At 41.2% G+C, this 22,589-nt stretch overlaps 1 protein-coding gene across 1 annotated transcript in view; it reads left to right on the forward strand.

Annotated features, from left to right (window-relative positions):
• LOC145394740 (alkaline phosphatase-like) overlaps positions 1 to 4,731 on the forward strand; it is a 315,874-nt gene extending 311,143 nt beyond the window's left edge. The window contains exon 13 of the mRNA XM_080268520.1: positions 4,273 to 4,731. Within this exon, the coding sequence (XP_080124646.1) occupies positions 4,273 to 4,731 (459 nt within the window). The remainder of the gene's footprint in view (positions 1 to 4,272) is intronic.
• Positions 4,732 to 22,589: the final 17,858 nt, after the last annotated feature.

Genomic DNA, 22,589 nt, shown 5'->3' on the forward strand with positions numbered 1-22,589 from the left:
GGCAGATTATCCTGTATCACGAATTTCTGTCCGGAGCTGTACACCCAAAAGCACCAATTTCTCCCCCCTAGTAGCTGGAGTCACGGCCAGTTAGCGACCAGGCGTTCGAAAACTCCGCACCCACCGCCCCTCTCCCAACCCCAGTGTAAACATTGTTGGATAGATGTGGAACGACCAAAGCTGGTGATGTTACAGTGTGTTATGATTGTTTTAATGGACAATCAGAACCAGTAGGGGTCAGTGTATGAAGGCATTTAAAGTGTAGCGCTGTGATGTTATTCACAGCATATGAGAATGGCATGGAAATGAAAGTCCTATAATGTATTATGTTGTTGTCTCAATACTCACGTTCTATGCTAAAATGTTACAGGTAAGTAAAGTAAACTGCATCTGTTCAAAGATATGATGTCTTGTCTCATACATTATCCCACCACCACCACCACCCTTCTCTCTGGGTTCATGTCTCCATCCACTCGTCCACCACTCACACCCATTATTTACCAATGTAAACAAAGATAGTGATGAAATGATCCATCAGGTATTGATCATATTAATATCATACCTGTACACCTCTTATTAAGCACCAGCATATCAGTAATTATACAATCTTTTGGTATACCTAACAGCTATTTCATACTGTTGTAAGCAGCATCGTGACTTACACACTGCAAGTTGGATCTTGTGTTACAAGGACTTACGTTTTTTTTTCGTTAACTCAGGTTGTGTGTGGTTTTGGACGTCCATTAATTCATATTAAAGTGGCAATTTAAACCTTACATTATTAACACGTAAGGTTTATGTTCCTGGCATTACTGGATGAATGAAACGAATCAGGGGTCGGTTCTGACGAAGCACAAACTCTGATTTAACTAAAATATTCCGACCTCCTGTCACAAAAGTGACACAGTGTCTTTTTATATATGACTGACCCACATTCAGTCGTATGCATAATGACATTGTGTCACTGTTGCCACAAGAGGTCAGAATACTTTCGTTAAAGCAAAGAGTCGTCGGAGCTGATCCCTGATTCTTTTGGTTAATGCAGTATTGACAGGAACACAAACCTTATATGTTTATAATGTAAGGCATAAATTGCCACGTTAATATGAACTGATGGATGTCCAAAACCACACATAACCTGTGTTAACGACAAACAACTGAATGTCCCTGTAACACAAGGTCCAACCTGCAATGCATATGTCACGAAACAGCTTAAGCTCCTATCACACACAAATGACTCAAGGGCCGACCGCAGCGCAACGCGACTCAAGGTTGTAATGCATTTTTTCATCGATCGTCCCTTGATTCGCCGACAAAGCCTGGACTCTTTAGTGCGCTTGTGAGTCGGGGGGACGTCTCGTCGAGCCTCACAACTTGCCCAAAGTCTTGTCATAGTTGCATTGCAGTCGGGAGTGCCGAACATCGGTCGTGAAGCAGTCTTAGCTCAATTGGATGCATCGTGATGCAGTCGTTGCGTGGAGTGATGCTGTCACCAAAGAGGCAAATATCCATCCTGTTCCTAAAAAGAGGGCAACTTCTGATCCATCAAACTATAGACCAATTGCAATAACTTCCATTCTTGGCAAAGTTTTTGAGACACTAATTAACAAACACATAATCAAGCATCTAGAAATCAATAAATTAATCAATGATTGGCAGTATGGATTTAGACAAGAACGTTCAACTGTAGAGATTCTTTCCCTTCTTACCCATCAGATTAACAATACAATAGACCAACACGGTGAAACACACACAATAGCACTAGATATATCAAAAGCATTTGACAAAGTATGGCACTGGGCCTTATTGTCTAAGATGTCACATTATGGCCTTGCATCACGGGTTCCTGTAATTTCTCCTTACCTTCATAATAGAAAAATACGGGTCATGGTAGATGGTATTTATTCTGTTTCATTCCATAAATGCTGGCATACCTCAGAGATCAGTTTTGGTGCCAACCCTCTTTCTCATTCATATAAATGACCTCCTGTCTGTCACTCACAACCCAATACACTCTTATGCTGATGACTCGACCCTTCATAGTTCTTTTACATTAAGTACCTCCTTTACACAATTTGATATTATAAATTCCCATATAAACAGCAATTTCTCTGGACCAGGACCTTTCTAAAATTAATCAATGGGGACAAACAAATCTGGTCTCATTTAATGCTCAGAAAACTAAATACATTAATTTCTCGAACAGAAAGAATCCCTCAGACTCTCACATAATTTTAAATGATCTCAGTATTCCTGTATCCACTACAATTGATATCATAGGTGTAACTTAAACCCCAACCTAAGCTGGACAGCTTATGTTAAACCCCTGGCTAAAAGTGCTTCACAAAGATTGGGACTTAAGTACAGAGTTCCTGAATTCTTCACTGACGAGCAGATGGCCACAATATAAAAAAGTCATGTGCGTTCTCAGATTGAATAATGTTCACCACTGTGGAGTGGATGTGGAGCGGTTGCATTGAGGCAGTTGGACAAAATTCAAAATAAAGCAATTAGATTAATCAATAATCCTGCCATCACGCAAGACTTTCCTACATTATCAGTGCGTAGAGATCTTCCTTCTTTAGCATTATTTTATAGATATTTTTACCATAAGTGTTCCGACGAACTGGCTTCACTTGTTCCTCCCCTTCACATTTTCTCCTGAAATATTCGGGCAGCTGGGAGCACCCATGAATTCACACTCTCTTCCCCACAATGCAGAACCTCTGCTTATCAAAATCAATTTATCCCTAGAACTACTACTCTCTGGAATTCACTTCCTGGGAGTTGTTTCCCACAAATATTTAATCCACTTCAATTCAAATCGAGTTGTTATAAATATTTTATGAATGGAGGATGCCTTTAGGCACATACTTAATTTTTTTTCCCTTTGTTTTTCCTTCCTCCATTCATTATCTATTAAAAAAAAAAAAACGTTATGACTGCGTGTCCTTCATCAACTGACTAGACACAGGAGAGGTCCATGGTGATGCACTCGGTGTCATTAGTGGTTCAGGTGTGATGCCCCACCCCACCCTGGGTGTCATTGGTGGTCTTGGTGTGATGCCCTGCCCCACACTGGGTGTCATTGGTGGTTCAGGTGTGATGCCCCGCCCCATGGATTGGTCGTGGGGGGGTTGTGGGGGTGTCCTGGGGGGTTGGGGTGCATTTCCCAAACGCGTCACGAAGTCGTCTTGCTTTCGTGGGAGGTCGTATCACGGTTGTGGTTGACAAAAATTCGTTAAATTTCAGATTTGAAGACTCATAGTTCCATCGCCTCGCAGTCACCTCGTGATCTTTTTGCGTTCTTGAGGATATCACGACCGGTCGTGAGACAGTCCTGACGCGGTCGTTAGGCAGTCATGAGCAGAGCAGATTTAGGGCCAGTCGGGAGGCGTGGTAGCCATCTAGGACGCGACCTTGAGTCACGCCGTGGTTGGCCCTTGAGTTGCGTATGTGTGACAGGGGCTTTACAACACAACCAAATGGCTGGCAGGTATACCGAAGTATTGTATGTTATTGATTTGTTGGTGCTTAATGCAGAAGTGTATGCTACTATTAATATGATCAATACCCCATGGATCATTTCATCACTACCTTTGTTTACGTTGGTTAACAATAAGTGGGAGTCGGGGATGAGAAGATAAGGATGGTGCAGGTGGGAGCGAGAATGTATGAGAAAAGACATCATATCTTTCAACAGATGTTGTTCACTTTACTATACTTATCTGTAACATTACATAGAACATAAGCATGTAGACATTAACACATAATACATTAATGGTCTTCTTTCATTTTTGTGCCATTCTCATATGTTTTGGATAAAAGCACAGTAATATACATTAAATATCTTTATTTACTTACCCCTGCTGATTCTGATTGTCTATAAAAACAATCATGACACATTGTAACATCACCAGCTTTGGCCGTTCCACATCTATCCAACAACATTTACACTAGGGATGAGGGAGGGGCGGTAAGTGTGGGGTGTTCGATCGCCTGGTCACTCACTGGCCGCGACTCAGGCTACTAGGGCGGGGGGGGGGGGAAATTAGTGCTTTCGAGTGTACATTTGATCACCTGAACGAGATAGTATTGGCTGCTCATGGACCAAACTTGCTTGTCAAGAAGGAGTGGTATTAGGATATCAGAGTGAACGAAAAGGAAACTGCCGTGCAATCGTTGGGTTGAGCGGAGGGTTATACTGATGCATAGATCAAGCAAGATAAAGCGCCCGACACCAGGGACTGACTTTGAGACCTTTGTCTGCAGTCACAAACAGAGGACTCCCTTGCTGCAAACTTCATGCATCGTATGACAAGTGATGGCATCAAGTCGGCTAGAAAGTTGGCAAAAAAGCTGACCTCTTTTTCAACAGTAATGGATACCCTTGGAAGAACAAGCATCCATCCAAGGAGTCAACAAGCTTCCAGGAAGACAAAAAACGCCATCAACAGCAAAAGAAGCAATACATTCAGCAGAAACCACCGCAGGAGAATGCTCAGCCACAACAAAACCTCAGCCACCAGTATACAAAAGCAGCAGCTGCAAGAACAGGAGCAACAAAAGCAATCAATGCATTATGAAGGTTACCAGAAGAGTCGAGGTAACAAGCATGGATCAAACAGTTGTCGGTGGGATCATCAGAAAAATCAGCACCACCAAAACTGCCGTTGCTCAGTTCACATCAGGATAGTCATCAGGAGTCTTGGCAGATCCAAGCTGGATTGAGGACCAGGTACAAAGCTGGAATGAAGGCACTTGTCAAGCAAATTCCACTGACAGCTCAAATCTTGCAGCCATGGCAATGTCCAGGACAGGAAATCAGTATACAACCCATTAGAGGAGTAGACTGTAGCACCAGTCGAAAAGGGCGGCACTCCCGAGGTGAATAGTAAGCTGGTGACAGGGAGAGCTGGAGTTCCCGTTTCACCAGCCCTCAGGACCTGATCCTGACCATCTCCCTTTGCTGAACATTTTCAGTGCTTTCATTTACACAGAGGATAGGCCAGCATACTCTCTTAATACCTCTACCTTCAACTTTCTGCATCACACTATATGCACATAAGATATCACACCTTCTATTTCCATTCCCTCATAGCAATGGCCGCTGCATTAATTTCATCAAATGAGGTGCATCTCGGATTGTCACCACTGGCAGGGTAGGGCTGGTGGCACAGGGTCCTCCTGGTCGCCATCAAGTGACTGTGCCGGCAGTAACTGTTGCATATTCTGTTCATGCTCATCAACGGAGAAGTGCAGGTGTCGCCTTATTCTTCACCAACATCCGTGGTCTCAGTATCAATTTGAATTCAGTTCATTTTTTCCTACAATCCATATCCCCTCTAGTTCTATTACTCACAGAACCCCAAGTCTCTCCCTTTATTGAAGTATCCCGATTTTGTTCTCCTGGGTACCATCTCCTCACAAACTTCCATAACAAGGGTGGCACCTGTTGTTATATCAAATCTGAATTTGCAGTTGACACTGTTTTAAACTTCGCTTCAACTAATTTTGATTACTCATTGTAGAGACTAAATTATCTAAATATTACCAAATATATGTGTAGTCTATTGCTCCCCCAGTGCATCTTCAGAACCCAGTGTAGCTGACTCCATATCCCCTCAGTTGAGTAACCTTAACCTTACCATTAGCACCGAAATTACCATTTTTGGTGATTTTAATGTACATAATGTAGAATGGTTATTGCATTCTGCCATGACTGACGATACTAGTCTAGAGTGTGAGTTGTTTACAGAATCATTTAATCTCACGCAGTTGGTAAAACAATCAACCAGATTACCGGTTAATCCTGACCCTAACGCCTATCTCTTGGATCTATTCCTGACAAATAATCCAGATCAATACAGGATAGAAGTATTGTCACCACTTGGATCCTCTGACCACAATCTAATCAAAGCCTCATTAGTCGGCTCCCCCATACCTCCCCATTCTGAACCTGTCAGGGTAACCCAATGGCACTTTGATAGGGCCAACTGGGATGGATTTAGAAATTAATTTGCTGACATTCCATGGCAGTCTTTCTTCTCTAGTGATGTCAGTTCTACCCAGTCACACATTAATTAGTTAATACAACCTGTTATGAAACTGTTCATACGAAGTCAACAGTTCACTAAAAGATTTAACTCTCCAAAATGGTTTGATAGCAGCTGTGCCAGAGCAACGGCCCAAAAGGCGTCAGCATATAATAAATCTTAATTAAAATCAAAAACATCTGAATCACTGTCAATTTAAAATAGCTAGAAACCATGCAAAAGCTGTAATAAATCTCGCTAGATCAAACTTTCTTCAAAATCAAGCATCAAAACTACTTGACAAGCCTAATGACAATAGAATACTCTGGTCATATCTAAATTCTTTCAGTAATAAATTTAACAAGTCATCACCCATTTCCTCACTAAAATCTTCAGATGGCAACATTACAAATGACCCGCGTGGGAAAGCGGATATCCTTGCCAGTACATTTGCCAGAAATTCTACCATTGAGGAAGTCAGCCCGAATGGCCCAGTACTAGAACTTGACTCCCCCGAAATTGTTCCACTTAAAATACAAACTAGATACGTAAAATCCATCCTAGACAATTTACCCAGCCAACAAATCAACAGGCCCAGATGGAATACCTCCAATTGTTTTGAAAAAGTACCCCCCAGAACTTGCCTCTGTTCTAGCTAAATTATTCAGACTATGCTTACGTACTTCTACATTCCCTTATTCATGGAAAGAAGTCAATATCCGCCCATTTCCAAAGAAAGGAAGTTCCTCTGACCCCTTTGATTACAGACCCATAGCTATCACCTCTTCTCTTGGTAAAGTATTTGAAATTGTAATTAATAAGCAGAAAATTAAACACCATGAATCCAACAATTAGTGCTAGACAATATGGTTTTTGCCACGAAAGATCCACCATTGATATACTCAATCTCCTGACTCATATCATCCATCAATCAACTGACCTACATGGAGAAACTCATGCAGCCGCCCTTGATATTTCTAAAGCTTTCAGCAGAGTGTGGCACCGTTCCCTGCCATCCAAACTCCCTTGCTATGGACTAATGTCTTTTGTTCCTCTGATTTCCTCATATCCCAGGAACAGAAAAATAAGAGTAAAAGTAAATGATGTATATTCCAATTTCCACTTAATTAACGCCAACATGCCACAAGGATCAGCTCTGGCACCAACCCTATTCCTGGTTCATATTAATGATCTCTTATCTGTCACCCTCAGTCCCATCCATTCATATGCAGATGACTCAACACTTAACTGTTCATTCACACTCAAACACCCATTTACAAAGTTTAATATCTCTAACTCTCAACTTAGTACAGCCATCTCCATAAATCAAGACTTACCTGAGATAACTAAGTGGGGACAAAATAACCATGTCTCATTTAATGCTAGTAAAACCATATATATATACAATTTACTAACAGACAGATATTGCCAGATTCGTATAATACCTTCAGTGCTACTAATATTCCCATCTCCAAAAGTATTGAAATTCTCGGTGTTTAATTAACAATGTCTTCAGCTGGACCTATCAGATCACTTGCTAAAACCGCCTCAGAGAAACTTAGATTATTGTACAGAGTCCGTAACTTCTTCACTGACGAGCAGTTAGCTATAATTCATAAGAGTCACGTGTGCTCTCAACTAGTATACTGCTCACCCTTGTGGAATGGATGTGGAGAGGTTGCACTAAAATAACTAGACAAAATTCAGAACAAAGCAGTTGGAATTACTAATAACCCTGCTGTTATGAATAAACTTACTTCCTTACAAGTAAGAAGGAATGTTACCTCCCTTGCATTATTTTACAGATACTTTAACGGCAAATGCTCAGACGAAACCTCTCCATGCCTTCCCTGTGCTACACGGACATCTGGTAGCGCTCATGACTGGAATGTCACACAGCCATATTGCAGAACTTCTGCCTATCAGAATTCTTTTATTCCTCGAGCTGCATCTCTCTGGAACTCGCTTCCCCGGAGTTGTTTCCCTCCAAACTTCAACCTACAGCTGTTCAAGTCCAACTGTTACATATTTTTCATGAATGGAGGACGCCAGTAATCTCGTGCATGGATTATTATTCTTTTTATTCATTTGTTTCTCCTTCCTTGTGATAGGTGAGGGCGTTCACCATCCACTCACTCAGTGTAGTGCTGCTGTCAGGTGTCAACCCTTTCCTCTTCTCCATCCTTCTTTCCCTCCATCCTCTTCTGTCCTTGTTTCCTTCATTCTTTCGTCGTCCTTTGCCTACGGGTGACTTTACACTCCCTCTTCTGTCTTTCTTTCCTTCATTCTCTCCTCTTCTGCCTGTGAGTGACTCTAAACTGAGTGACAAGCCAATTAGTTTCCTGCACACCAGGGAACCATTTACTACACTGGGTGGTAACCATAAAACCAAATATTGGCGCCTGGTGGTTTAGTGGGTAATTACGGAACTCCAATCAGATTGAGCCGGTGAAGGTTTATATCCAAGGGATGGTTGGGGTTCATTGCTCACATAATGCCACTTAGGGATGAGTAAGGCTGGTTACTCATCTTAAATGTCAGAACCAACTTGCCTAGCCCCGGGTCCCTACGCTCCTCTGTGGGGCGACACAGGATTGGATGATGGATGGATGGATGGTTTTTCCTTCCTCTGTTGCTATTCAAAAAACTAAACTGACTAATTATACCACTTGCTGCTTCCACAGACCTCTCAAAGGCCCACTCTACTATACATTCCTTATCCAACCACAGCCTGTAAGAGGCGCAACAGAGGTGGTCATTGGGAACAATTGTTGATGTTCGGGGACCATAGTGAGGGATACCCTGGTGGCACTACGCTAATAAATGGGCAAACAAGTACATATTTCAGTGACAGATGGTTCTGCTAAATTGTTCCATTTGGCTTATGTTGAGGTAGACTTCATATATTTCTCAGGCTAGATCACTGCTGTGGGGTGGAGTTGTATGGGAAAAGGAAGGAATTAGATGATGCATAGGTGGATAAAACTTTCGATGACAATCGTCGTAATTACATTATGTAGTTGTTTTTAGAGGTGAAATGCATAGCAAAAAATTGACTAAAGCAACTAGTTGGTTTTATTGTTGCATTCGAATCATTTGACTATATGATGAGATGTAACCGGACATCACCTGGTATTTGGATAATTTTCAGGTCGTTATCGGCTTTAGTATAACAGTGATGGTGCAGGATCCAGTATTAGTTACCGTACCCCACGTTCTGTACCATTATTATAATTTACAAACAAAAAATGAATGATATGCACAACATTTTTCAAGAAAAGCATGGTCTCTTAAACTCAATGGAAACCTACTATTCTGGGTTCAGTAAGCCTGTCAGTAATCACGAAACACTAAGAGACGCTCTTCATTCATGGAATTTTTATTACTTAACATTGTAAACACAGCGAGGGATGTCAAATGTCTCCAGCAGTATTAAGGGATTCCTGCTTTCAACAACCACACACACACACACACACACACACACACACTGTACTGTCACCTCTGCAATCCAGACTTTTACATGGTCAAAAGGGGAAGAAATCAAGTCACTATTGATGACCACTGTGTGCTGGAACGGCCGGGAACTCAGATTGATGGAGACTCTTACCACTAGCGGCCTCTTCGGTTGCGTTTATTATATTTCAAGTGGTAAAGTTAAGAATGGTAGCATGCCAAAATGACAGGGCCAGTCTCCAACTAGGCCAACCCAAGCCCGAACTTCGCAATTTCCCAAAATGCATCTAAGGTTTCACAGGAACAAACTACTAGCTAAGCTCTATACAACCAGTTCTCAAGGGTTATACAAACAATGAAGTTCGAGTGGGAGCAAATGTGTATTAACAAGACCAAAAGGTAGAAATCTTCCCAAGCTAATTGCTTTACAGATTAAACCTGAATCAGTTGGCACGTTATTCAATATATATATATATATATATATATATATATATATATATATATATATATATATATATATATATATATACATATATATATATATATATATATATATATATATATATATATATATATATACATATATATATATATATATATATATATATATATATATATATATATATATATATATATATTATTGTTACATAGCCTATGATTTCATCATCCTTTGTATAATTCTAACGTACAGTATGCTGCATGTTTGATCACGATTCGCCTGGTGGCTTCCATAGTGACCAAGCTTCCGTGTTCTACCTCACTCCCTCCTTCTCCTCCCTTATAGTAGAGTAATTCGTTCTTTCTGTTGTTCAGAGCAGGAGTGTCAACTCTTTGTCCCCTATGGCTTCATTTGCGCGTCCTTCTTACAAGTTGTATCAAGCTCTGCCACCAGCTATATAATGAGCTCAGTCTTTGCATTATTGGCCACTTAGATCTAATCCTCATATTGTTCACATCTCTGTCCTCCCCTGTACAGTTCCTATTATTTTTGTGAGTGCTCTGGAAGTCTCCAACCATCTAGCTGCTGTGTAATTTGAGTATAAGTGTTATTGCATTTTTTCTTGTACTGTATAGCATAGGGTGTTAATTCGTAGGCCTGGTGTGGTTTTTGTGATAAATGTAGAGTTTTTTTATGTCAGCCATTATTAATAATATTTTGTATCTGTAATGATATATGTTGCATTAACTGAGCATTATCCGGTTTTCTCATTTTATCAGGGCTGACTTAGATAAATTTACTCTTGCTAATTTCATGTTAATAGAGGCTATTGCAGTTAACCATATATTTAACCTGTTTATTTGCCATTACATTATCCTTATGAGTCCTGAATGTTTTGTTGTTAGTTTGTGCATTAAACTTTAACTTGTAATTTTACCCAACTCTTTTGTTTTGAACCTGGAACTTTGCGGGACAGTAGTGATTTTGGTGTTCTCACTTGAAGTGTTCATTATCTATCTCTGTTCCGTAACATAAATTTGGCGACCTCTTATCAGGATATTCAGGATATTATCATAAGGATATTGCATGATATTTTGTGACCATGATTTATTCATGATGTCTACAATTACTACGCTGGATGAAGCCAAAGATTTTTTGTCAAATGTGCAAACAGTGTGTGATGTGGAAAACAGAACAAAGAATGAACTTAGGCTTGTTGCTCAACAGTTGGGAATTGCTGTTCGCTCTCATCATTCTAAAGATCAAATTGTTGACATGATTAATAAAAGCTTGTTTAATGTAACTCCTCAAGATGAGCAAACGCAGATTGAAATAGCTAAGTTACAGCTAGCCCTGCAGGAGGCTCGTGCTAAGGAGGCTGAATCTCAGGCTCGTATTCAGGAGGCACAGGCACAAATCGAAATTGCTAGGATTCAGGCAGACCATGAGTATCGCATGAAACAAAGTGGAACTGGATCATCTAGCTTTGATGATTTTGATGTGGCTAAAAATATTAAACTTGTCCCTCCTTTTAATGAATCTGATTTAACAAAGTATTTTCAGTTGTTTGAGAGGGTAGCTACAGGTTTTAATTGGCCCAAAAAGTATTGGCCAGTACTCCTTCAAACTGTTCTCACCGGCAAAGCTCAAGTAACTTATGCATCTTTCCTCAGGATCAATCTGATAATTATGATGTAGTTAAGAGCTTGATTCTTAAGGCCTATGAGCTTGTTCCTGAAGCTTATAGAGTAAAATTTAGGACAACTTATAAGCAAGATAAGCAATCCCATGTTGAGTATGCAAAAATCAAAGAAGATCTGTTAGAGCAGTGGTTAAATTCTAAGAATGTGGATTCTGATTTTGGTAAATTTAAGCAGATGATTTTGCTGGAGGACTTCAAAAGGTGTATTTATAAAGATGTAAGCCTATATCTTGATGAGAAAAGAATAGATAATTTGTCTGATGCTGCAGTTTTAGCTGATGAATATGTTCTCACTCACAAGAGATATTCTAAAGAAAAAAGGAAAGCTGAGAGTAAGTACGTTGCCTCTACTCAGAGTACAGGTAACAGGAAAGAGAATAAAGATGATGTTTCTCAGGAAGTAAATACCAGCTCCACCTCTAGATTTCAGAAAAGTAAATGTACTTATTGTAGTAAGCTTGGTCATACTACGGAGAAATGTTTCAGGAGACAGCGTGATGTGAACAAAAAAGTCTTTAAATATTCAGTCAATTGGTCTAGTGTCCACCCTTGAGAGTTCCCAGAATTCTTTAACCGAGTTAACTGAACCTGCTTTGAGGGGTAAATTAAATTCTCATGATGAAGCTCCTCTTTTGAGCAGTAACATGGGTGACACTCTCAAGAGTTCATGTGCTAAATTCCTGTCTGATGGTTTTGTCAGTCCTCTGGACAGTAATGACAGGAAATCAGTTAAAATATATCGTGATACAGGTGCTTGCCAATCCCTTATGCTGACCAGTGTCCTAGGCTCTAATGTTAATTCCTCTGATTAAACTGTAATCTTACAAGATGTAGGGAATAATTACTTCTCTGTCCCTCTGTCCAGAATGAATTTAGAGTCTGGTTTTCTTAATGGTTCCGTTATGGTTGGGTTGGTTGAGACACTCCCAACGTCAGGTGTAACTTTCTTACTTGGAAATGATATTGGTGGAAGTCAGGTGTGTCCAGCTCCTCAGTTGTCTAGTGAACCAGTGACTGCGACCCAGGATTGTGATGTCCCTGATGTATTCTCTGCATGTGCTGTCACTAGGGCTAAGTCTAAACTTACTGGTGACTTAGAGGATAATGATGATGATGATGTTATCCTAGCTGACACTTTTCTTGCTAATTTGGACCACTCACCAGATGAGGCAGTACCCCGTAGTATTGATAATTTGTCTCGTCAAGAGTTGGTTGAGTTGCAGGTTGCTGACCCTGAGTTGAAGGGTCTAGCTAACTCTGCTTGCAGTGAGGAAGAGTCAGCTGGTGCTTCTACTTGTTATTATATAAAGTCAGGAGTACTTATGAGGAAGTGGAGACCCCCAACAGTATCAGCCGACTGTGAATGGAAGGTTGTACATCAAGTTGTCATCCCTCGTGTTTGTAGGCAGGATATCATTAGAGTGGCTCATGATTCCAGTTTGGCAGGACACCTTGGAGTGAGGAAGACTGTGGCACGCATTTTGAAACACTTCTACTGGCCAGGTATCTTCAGAGATGTTTCCTGGTATTGTAAGTCTTGTCACACCTGTCAAGTTGTGGGGAAGTGTAATCAAACCGAAAAGGTTGCACCTCTAGTTCCCATTCGTCCTTTTGAGGCGCCATTCACCCGTGTGTTGGTGGATATTGTGGGCCCTCCTCCTAAGACTTCTTCAAGATTTTCTTATGTGTTGACCCTGATTGATATGGCTACTCGTTATCCTGAAGCCATTCCACTTAGAAATATCTCAGCAAAGAACGTAGTTAAGGAAATGCTAGGGTTCTTCACAAAGTTTGGTCTGCCCAAGGAGGTACAGTCAGACCGGGGAAGTAATTTCATGTCTAATGTTTTCAAGCAGTCTCTGAAAGAGTTGGGCATCACCCAGATCACGTCTTCAGCTTACCATCCCCAGACCCAAGGAGCGTTGGAGAGATATCATCAAACACTCAAATCGATGCTCAGGAAATACTATTTGGAACATCAGAAAGATTGAGATAAAGGTCTTCCATTTGTTGTATTTACCGCAAGAGAATCTCCAAATGAATCACTGGGCTTCTCACCCTTTGAACTACTGTTTGGCCATGAAGTAAGAGGACCCCTTAAGCTACTCAAGGAATGCTGGCTGTCGGAGGAAGATGACGTCAACCTGCTGGAGTATGTGATGAAGTTCAAAGAACGGCTGTCCACTGCTTTACAGCTGGTGAGAGAGAATTTAGGAGCTGCTCAGGAGAAGATGAAGACTTGGTATGATAAGAAGTCCAGGTTACGCCACTTTCAGCCAGGAGATCAGGTTTTGATTCTGCTACCAGTGCATGGGCAACCTCTTCAAGCCAAGTTTAGTGGTCCTTATTTCGTGGAGAAGAAATTCAGTGATGTCAACTATGTCATCGCCACACCAGATCGTAGAAAGAACAAGCAACTTTGTCACATCAACATGCTAAAGTTATATCACACGCAGGACGAAAATAACCCAGTCTGCACTGTAGCTATTCCACCCGAGTCTGCAAGTGAAGTTCTCCCATGCAGCATGAGCCTGAGTGATAGTTTGGGGAAGAATCCTGATATCATGAATGATCTCCAGACTAAGCTTTCTCATCTAGCTCCCGAGGAAAGGCAGGAGTTTTCGGCATTACTGCAGGAGTATTTGCAAGTGTTCCATGCCACTCCAGGAAGAACCACTGTGTTGATGCATGATGTCGATGTTGGAGACGCAAAGCCAATTAAACTGCCTCCTTACCGTGTGAACCCAGTGAAAGTTCCTCTCATCCAGAAGGAGCTTGGCTACCTGTTGGACCACAAGATGATTGAGCCCTGTCAGAGCGAGTGGAGTTCTCCTGTCACTCTAGTCCCTCAGCCAGGTGGGTCACAGCGGCTTTGCATTGACTACAGACGTGTTAATCAGATAACCAAAACAGACACTTACCCTCTCCCTCGTGTGGAAGATTCCATAGACAAGATCGGAAAGGCTAGGTACATAAGTAAGTTTGATTTGTTAATGGGATACTGGCAAGTACCTATGACTGAACGTGCTAGGGAGATCTCATGTTTTGTAACACTAGGAAAGACTTTTGCATGTTCTGTAATGCCATATGGTATGAAGAATGCACCAGCCACTTTTCAGAAGCTCATGAATGTTGTAACAGAGGGTTTGGCAGGGTGTGTTGTTTATATTGATGATGTATTAATCTTCAGTGACAACTGGAAAGATCACCTATGCCATGTCAGTAAATTTCTTGAGCGTTTGGTTCAGGCTAATCTTGTAGCTAATTTATCAAAGTGTGAGTTTGGTCAAGCTAAAGTTCAGTACCTTGGGTACGTAATTGGTGATGGACATGTTGTACCACCAGGAGCTAAGGTTCAGGTAATAATTGATCTTCCCAGACCTAAAAGTAGGAAAGAGCTACAAAGATTTTTGAGAATGGTAGGTTATTACAGGAGATTTGTTCTTAACTTTTCAATTCTTGTATCACCACTTACAGACCTACTGAAAAAGGGAGTTAAATTTATCTGGGCCGATAACTGTGAATCCTCTTTCAGTAAACTTAAAGCTATCCTATTAAGTCAGCCAGTGCTCGCTACTCCAAATTTTGCTAAGCCTTTTAAGATTGCTGTTGACGCAAGTGATACAGTAGCTGGGGCTGTTTTGCTGCAAGAGGATGATCAGGGTATTGAACACCCTGTATCTTATTACAGTAAGAAGTTCACTCCACCTCAAAAGAACTACTCAACTATTGAGAAAGAGCTTTTGACTTTGATTTTGGGTTTACAGCATTTTTCATTTTATTTGTGTTCTGGTTTTGACCCCATAGTCATTTATACCGATCATAACCCACTGAAATTCCTTAGTAAGTTTAAAGATAAAAATCAGAGATTGACAAGATGGAGTCTACTTCTTCGGGAGTATTCATTAGACATACAACATGTCAAGGGGAAAGAAAATGTTATTGCAGATTGCTTATCTAGACTTTAGACAGATTGTTTTAGAGTAATAAGAAATTTCCTTTGTAAATTTCTTTTTCTTTGTGGGGAAGTGTTACATAGCCTATGATTTCATCATCCTTTGTATAATTCTAACGTACAGTATGCTGCATGTTTTATCACGACTCGCCTCGTGGCTTCCATAGTGACCAAGCTTCCGTGTTCTACCTCACTCTCCCCTTCTCCTCCCTTATAATAGAGCAAGTCGTTCTTTCTGTTGTTCAGAGCAGGAGTGTCAACTCTTTGTCCCCTATGGCTTCATTTGCGCGTCCTTCTTACAAGTTGTATCAAGCTCTGCCGGCCCCTATATAATGAGCTCTGTCTCTGCATTATTGGCCACTTAGATCTACTCCTCATTTTGTTCACATCTCTGTCCTCCCCTGTACAGTTGTTATTATTTTTGTGAGTGCTCAGGAAGTCTCCAACCATCTAGCTGCTGTGTAGTTTGAGTATGAGTGTGATTACATTTTTTCTTGAATTGTATAGCATGAGGTGTTAATTCGTAGGCCTGGTGAGGTTTTTGTGATTCGTGTGGAGTTTTTAACGTCAACCATTGTTAATAATATTTTGTATCTGTAATAATATATCTTGCATTAACTGAGCATTATCCGGTTTTCTCATTTTATCAGGGTTGACTTAGATAAATTTACTCTTGCTAATTTCGTGTTAATAGAGGCTATTGCAGTTAACCATATATTTAACCTCTTTTTTGCCATTACATTATCCTTATGAGTCCTGAATGTTTAGTTGTTAGTTTGTGCATTAAACTTTAACTTGTAATTTTACCTAACTCTTCTGTTTTGAACCTGGAACTTTGCGGGACAGTAGTGATTTTGGTGTCCTCACTTGAAATGTTCATTATCTATCTCTGTTCCGTAACAATATATGTATATATATATATATATATATATATATATATATATATATATATATATATATATATATATATATATATATATAGTCCTAATATCAAATCCACAAAACTTAGCTCCTTTGTCCCAGCCCAATATGTTTCTTCATAATCGTCCCTCTGAGCACATAGTTCACTGGTCCAGTCCTCTGCCACTCCCGACCTTGATTTCCACACTGGGACCTTGACTCACTCACTGGGACTTCGACCTCCACACTTGGACTTTGACCCACTCTCTGGTACTTTGACCTCCACACTTGGACCCGCTAGAAGTTAATATGTATAATGAATAACTATTCTCCCCAATGCAAGTAATCCCTTCACATGATCAAGAAAGTCTCATAATAAAGAAACACGAGTTACAACACTCGGCATCTCAAGTAATAACAGAATAACACATGGCATTACAGACACATAGATCTGCTCAAAATACTACTTATTGTAGGGATAACATGGAAGAGAAAGTACTATAACAAATACAGTAAGCATAACTTTTAACTCTAACCATGAAAATCATCACTGCATCAATATCATTGTGCCTCACGAAATAACTACATGAACATTAACTCTCAACATAGTCCTAATAAGTACTGAATTGCAAAGTCATGTCAACACATATTAACAATTTACAGTTCCAGGGCACCTGATATTTGGCCCACAAAAAATCACACACTTATCTGAGACTCAAACGGAACTAGCTAGTATTCTCGTATTCTAGTTACACACTAAATAATAATATAAAGTACAGTACACAAATATATGGGAAATACGCCACTATTCAGCTCAAGAATACAGGGGAGGTGAGCGGGAAACTCGGGACTCGCTCCTCCAATGGCTAATGGCGTCTCCGATACACACTTCCTGAGGAACAACACTTGATTCTACCCGAGTCTATTTCTTTATTTCGTCACTATTATCACTCGTGGAGTATCACTTATTCGCGCTTCAACATGTTAAACATCAATAATATCAAATTACTTACAGAATTCCTTGTGGGGGGTGGGGGGAGGATGACGACAGTATCGACCATCCGTCACGTATCACGGCCGGTGTGCGAGTGAAACACGCCAAAACTGCGTGATGGAGAGGGGGGGGGAGACGGCTTACGTTATTTATTTTTTTTATTATTACAGACTCGTGATAGACTCAATGTGATGTCTTTCCCTTTACAATCGATTACCCGAAAAAAATGACATCCTCTAGTTATAATAACTACTCAACAACACCTCTCTCTTTATACCTTTACGTCGAAAAACAATAAAAATCATCATGCCTTACATCACTTTGTGCACGAGTACATTATGCTGAATTACGTGATCAAAGACACATGTTCCTATCTCACTCGAGTTTGTATATCATAAAGAGACTTAATACTAGTAAATTACAGTAGGAAAAAAATGACTTAGCAACTAGGTAACTTAATCTATGTTCTGGTCACGTCCGCATGGTAGCAACTATGCCCCAGCCACACACTCTCGCTCAACCGAACTTTTGGTCATATAAAATGAACTAGATACACTCATTATCACTTCCGGGCACTACATCCGCCCACGGTTAGGGAAGACCAAAAGTTCGATTGACTGGACCTGAACTCCTCAGAAATACCCAGTACCCACGTTTAACAAACTCGGTATGTAAGTTCACCTACTTGACCAGTCCCCCTCAATACTGCTAATTTGGGGTGTTCCACACACTCCTTGCTCGTGAGGGGAAACCAATCTACACGCCTCCAAAACACCAGCCAACTTGTCCTATGCTGCTACTGTGGGATATTACATAAGCTCCATGCTCGAGAACAGTCGGCGGCTATCATGTCTGCAAAAAAAAAAAAAAAAAAATCCTCTACCACGAGTTAAACTTCTCATGCTACTCACGATATGCAACTTACGACGTATGCCACTCACCAGGCATATTACTCACAAGGAGAATGCCCTGCTACAAGGAGAAACTTTGTGCTTTGCTAAGAGTAACACAAGCCGCTCCACTGCGTTCTGTCCAGAGAGACCGAGCAAAACCTACCCACCTCTCCTAGTATGCAAGAGCCCCATAGTTCAACTTCTCCAAGCCCTGTAGAGAAACTGGAAACTTCCCCTCTCTCTCTAAGCAATCCTATACTGCAGTTTGGGTATTACATACACTCAGTGCTCGAGGTTCTCAAAGCAAATAGGAAACCTCCAGGCGGAGACCTTCTGGTAGAACTGCCCCTTACATGTACAATTCCCTAACTGGAAAAAAAAAAAAGTCCTAACTGTGAGAGCTCATTCTCCCTAACTAAGCCTAACAACCTAACCTAAAGAAAAAAAAAAAAGATTCGAGGTAAGGCAAGAACGACGGTTTGTACATCGTGGTGCACTCGATTTGACAAACACGCAGCTTCCACGCCTCATCTCTCCAAGAGCTGGACATACCCTGAACAACTACTTACCCTATTAATCAACCCAAAATTACAACTCATAGGTGCTGGTAAAAAAGATACACAGGTACAGTCTGGAGAGACCTGGAAGGGCATACTTGACTCCATGTTCCCAGCCAGTTAAGGCAAGGACAAGATGTGCTCCGAGAGAAAAAAAAAATGAGCATATACAATATATACACCATACACCCATTATCTACGAGTACGGTAACCTCTCAGGTGGTCTCCAGGATCTTACACTAGGCAGTATCTCTTCCTCTTCCTCACTGGTCAAAAACTTGTGATCCACCGTACTCAATAAGGCATCTCTTTCAACATATCTTTTGAGCTTTTCAGCTGCCCTACTCAAGATGGTGCCATCAAACACATATTCTAACTCATAAGCTCTACCCTGATCGATATCTTTGACGATCTTGTAAGGACCCTGCCATTTTCTATTTAGCTTTGATGCTGTGCCAGTCAAGCACTCTTCGACAAAGATCCAAACTAATTCACCTGCTTCTAGAGAATCATTCCTACGTGCCTCATTTGCCCTGTTAAGGTATCCTGCTGTCATCGGACGTTGTGTCTCTTTGAGTATCTGTTTGACATCTATTTTCTCTACACAGACTTCATCAATAGGCAACTGCAAATCTCCTACCTCACGATTTAGATGACGACCATAAAAGGCAAAGAATGGTGATGTACCTAGGGATGTATGCACTGCTTCATTCAACACTTTCTCAGTGTCGCACAGGTGCATGGGCCACGTATTCGGGTGTTCTTGGCTCAAGATTGCCAGTACTGTCTTTAAGGTCCTATGTGCTCTCTCAATAACTGAATTTCCCCGGGGATGGTAGACAGAATCCTTGCTTAATCCCAGCTTTCCTACAAAAATCTCTAAACTCTGCACTGCTGAATTCTCCTCCGTTGTCCATGATGATTACCTACAGCTTGTCATACCTACAGATGTCCTTTTTAAATTCTTCAGCTACGGCTTTGGTGGATTTTGTACGAAGGGGGTAGATACGTAGGTACCTAGAAAAATGGTCTATCACCGTGAGACAATACCTGTGACCACTTCTACTATTATGCAAATCTATGAGATCTGTCGCAACTCTCTGACCATTATCATCTACTAGTGGCAATTCCTTAAAATGGTGCACAATCTTCCCGTGACCCTTGAACTGCTGACATGACTTGCATGATTTAACAAAATGTCGCACATCGGTCAGTAGAGACAGCCAATAGAAAAACTGCCTTGCCTTGGCTACCATCTTGCGCTCTTCTAGGTGTGAAGGGTTATGAACAATTGAACAGGCAATAGCAACTAAAGACTTGGGTACTACCAGGCACAGTCTAGACTTTTCCATTTCTTCTCTTCGGACATACAGAATCTCCTCGTTCGTTTCGAAAGCGTAAATGGGACGATTACCAGACAACTTCCTGGGTAACTGACCTCCTAAATACTGAATTACCTGCCTCCACCTTGGATCTGCTCTCTGGGCTTCCCGGACCTTGTCCACCGTAAGGGCTAGCCACCGAAATTCTGCATTAGACTGAGTTACATCTGAGGCCTCCTCGATTGCTCCTACTGGTTTACTCAAAGCATCTGGGACATAATGATTCACACCCTTTTTATATCTTATCACAAAATCGTAGTCTCTCATCTCCAACAAATAACGTGACATACGTGGGCATTTAGTCTTTTTCTTAAAGATTGTGGTTAATGGTCTATGATCAGTGATGATGGAAAAGGGTTTGCACTATAAATAGTGACTGAAAAATCTACAGGCACTCACTACTGCCATAGCTTCCTTGTCTGTTACTGAGTATCTTTTTTCTGTCGGGGTAAGTTTCTTTGAAAAGTATCCAATAGGTTTCAGATCTTTCTCACCCTCCAACTGCATAAGAGCTGCACCAATGTGCGAGTCGCTAGCATGTGCGTGTAACTCGAACGGTTTAGTTAAATCTGTCTTTACTAGTACTGGAGCTGACACTAACTTTCGTTTAAGAACTAAGAATACATTCTCACACTCCTCTGACCAATCAAATTTTGCATCCTTCCTGAGCAAATTAGTGAGAGGACTGGCAATGGCAGCAAAGTTAGGAATGTGTTTGCAATAGAAGTTACACATGCCCACAAAGCATCTCACTTCCTAGGCCTTAGTTGGTCGTGACATCTGTTCAATGGCTTCGAGATTCTTACTGTCCGGGTGTACTCCTTTCTCCGACGCTACATGTCCCAAGAACTTAATTCCTCGATTCATGAAAGAGCATTTACTTACATTCAGCTTCATTCCAAACTCGGTCAATCTGCCAAAGGTAATCTTCAGTAGGTCTAGCATCTGATCGAAAGAGTCTGCCCAAATCACAACATCGTCTTGGTAGTTACGGCACCAACCTTCTCTAAGTAAAGAGGCTAACACTTCCTGCATTTTCCTCGTGAAAATAGCTGGACTCACAGACAATCCAAAAGGTAAGTGCTTGTATCTGAACAAATTAACTCCATCAGAAAAAGTTGTCAAGTCTCGAGAGGTTTCATCCAACCAAACCTGGAGGTAGGCGTCTTTCATATTAAGAGTGCAGTAAAACTTTTTCCCAGCATTTTCCTCTACTAATTCATCTAATCGGTGTAGGGGTTGGATATCTATCTTGACCTTTTTATTAAAAGCCCAATAATCAATACACATCCTTTTACTGCCGTCCGGCTTGCTGACTAAGACTATGGGGGCTAAATATGCAGCATTCGATTCCTCAGTCACATCCTTTTCAATCATCTCGTCAATCATCTCAGAAATTATCTTCCTTGCTTGCTCAGGATGCCGGTACAAGGGCATACGCACGGGTTCACGTCGATAGTATCAATGTGGGCTTCAGGTACTTTAAGTGTGCCAATTTCCTTCGGACCAAGAATGAACAGTGCATGATTATCCGATATCAACTCTCTCAATTTGTCCCTCTGTGACTGAGACAAATGTGCCCACTTCAGCTCTCCGAGAATTGAATTAAACACAGCATGTCGGTCACTCCCATCCTGTGCCTGATCCATGTGCGGTAACAAAGCATTATCTATCCGAACTACTGGTGCCACAAGGTCACCTTCTGCCTCGCCTACTGGTTGCACTAAAGTGGACTTCTTTCCTGTTCCTTGGGGCTAAGATAAGTAATATTCGAGTCATCAGCAACATGGTACGTCCCCAACACTTGTCCTGGGTTTAGCTTCACTGGTCCTTTGGTTACATTGGCAATGGGTAAATGCCATGTCCCATTCTCACTAACTCTCACACAACAATTTGGTGTTAATGAAGCTTTACCCCTGGCCTCTGAAATTTACTAACATGTAAGACATCTCCGGATTTTCTGTCTTTTAAAGCAATGGGTACTAACATCAATGTCTGTGCAGGTATCACGGTCCTACACTTCACTTGTACTAGCTCTCCTTCTGCCTTTCTCGTATGGTTAGTCTGGAATTTTATTCTGTTCACTGTCTGGCAAAGCTTATTTCGGACCTCGTACTGCTGACCACCCCAATGCATCACCTGACCTTCTCCGTCCCAAGTGAAAATCACTCTACCAAATAAGTCCGCACCCATGAGCACTTCGGTTGACAAATAATAGTCTGGGACCACTACAAATCGCTGCACTATGCTTCTCTAGGGGGCAATATGCACTACCGACG

This window comes from Coenobita brevimanus, chromosome 28, assembly GCF_032717465.1.
Source record: "Coenobita brevimanus isolate Jiangsu-jjx chromosome 28, ASM3271746v2, whole genome shotgun sequence".
Classification (NCBI taxonomy): Eukaryota; Metazoa; Arthropoda; class Malacostraca; order Decapoda; family Coenobitidae; genus Coenobita; species Coenobita brevimanus.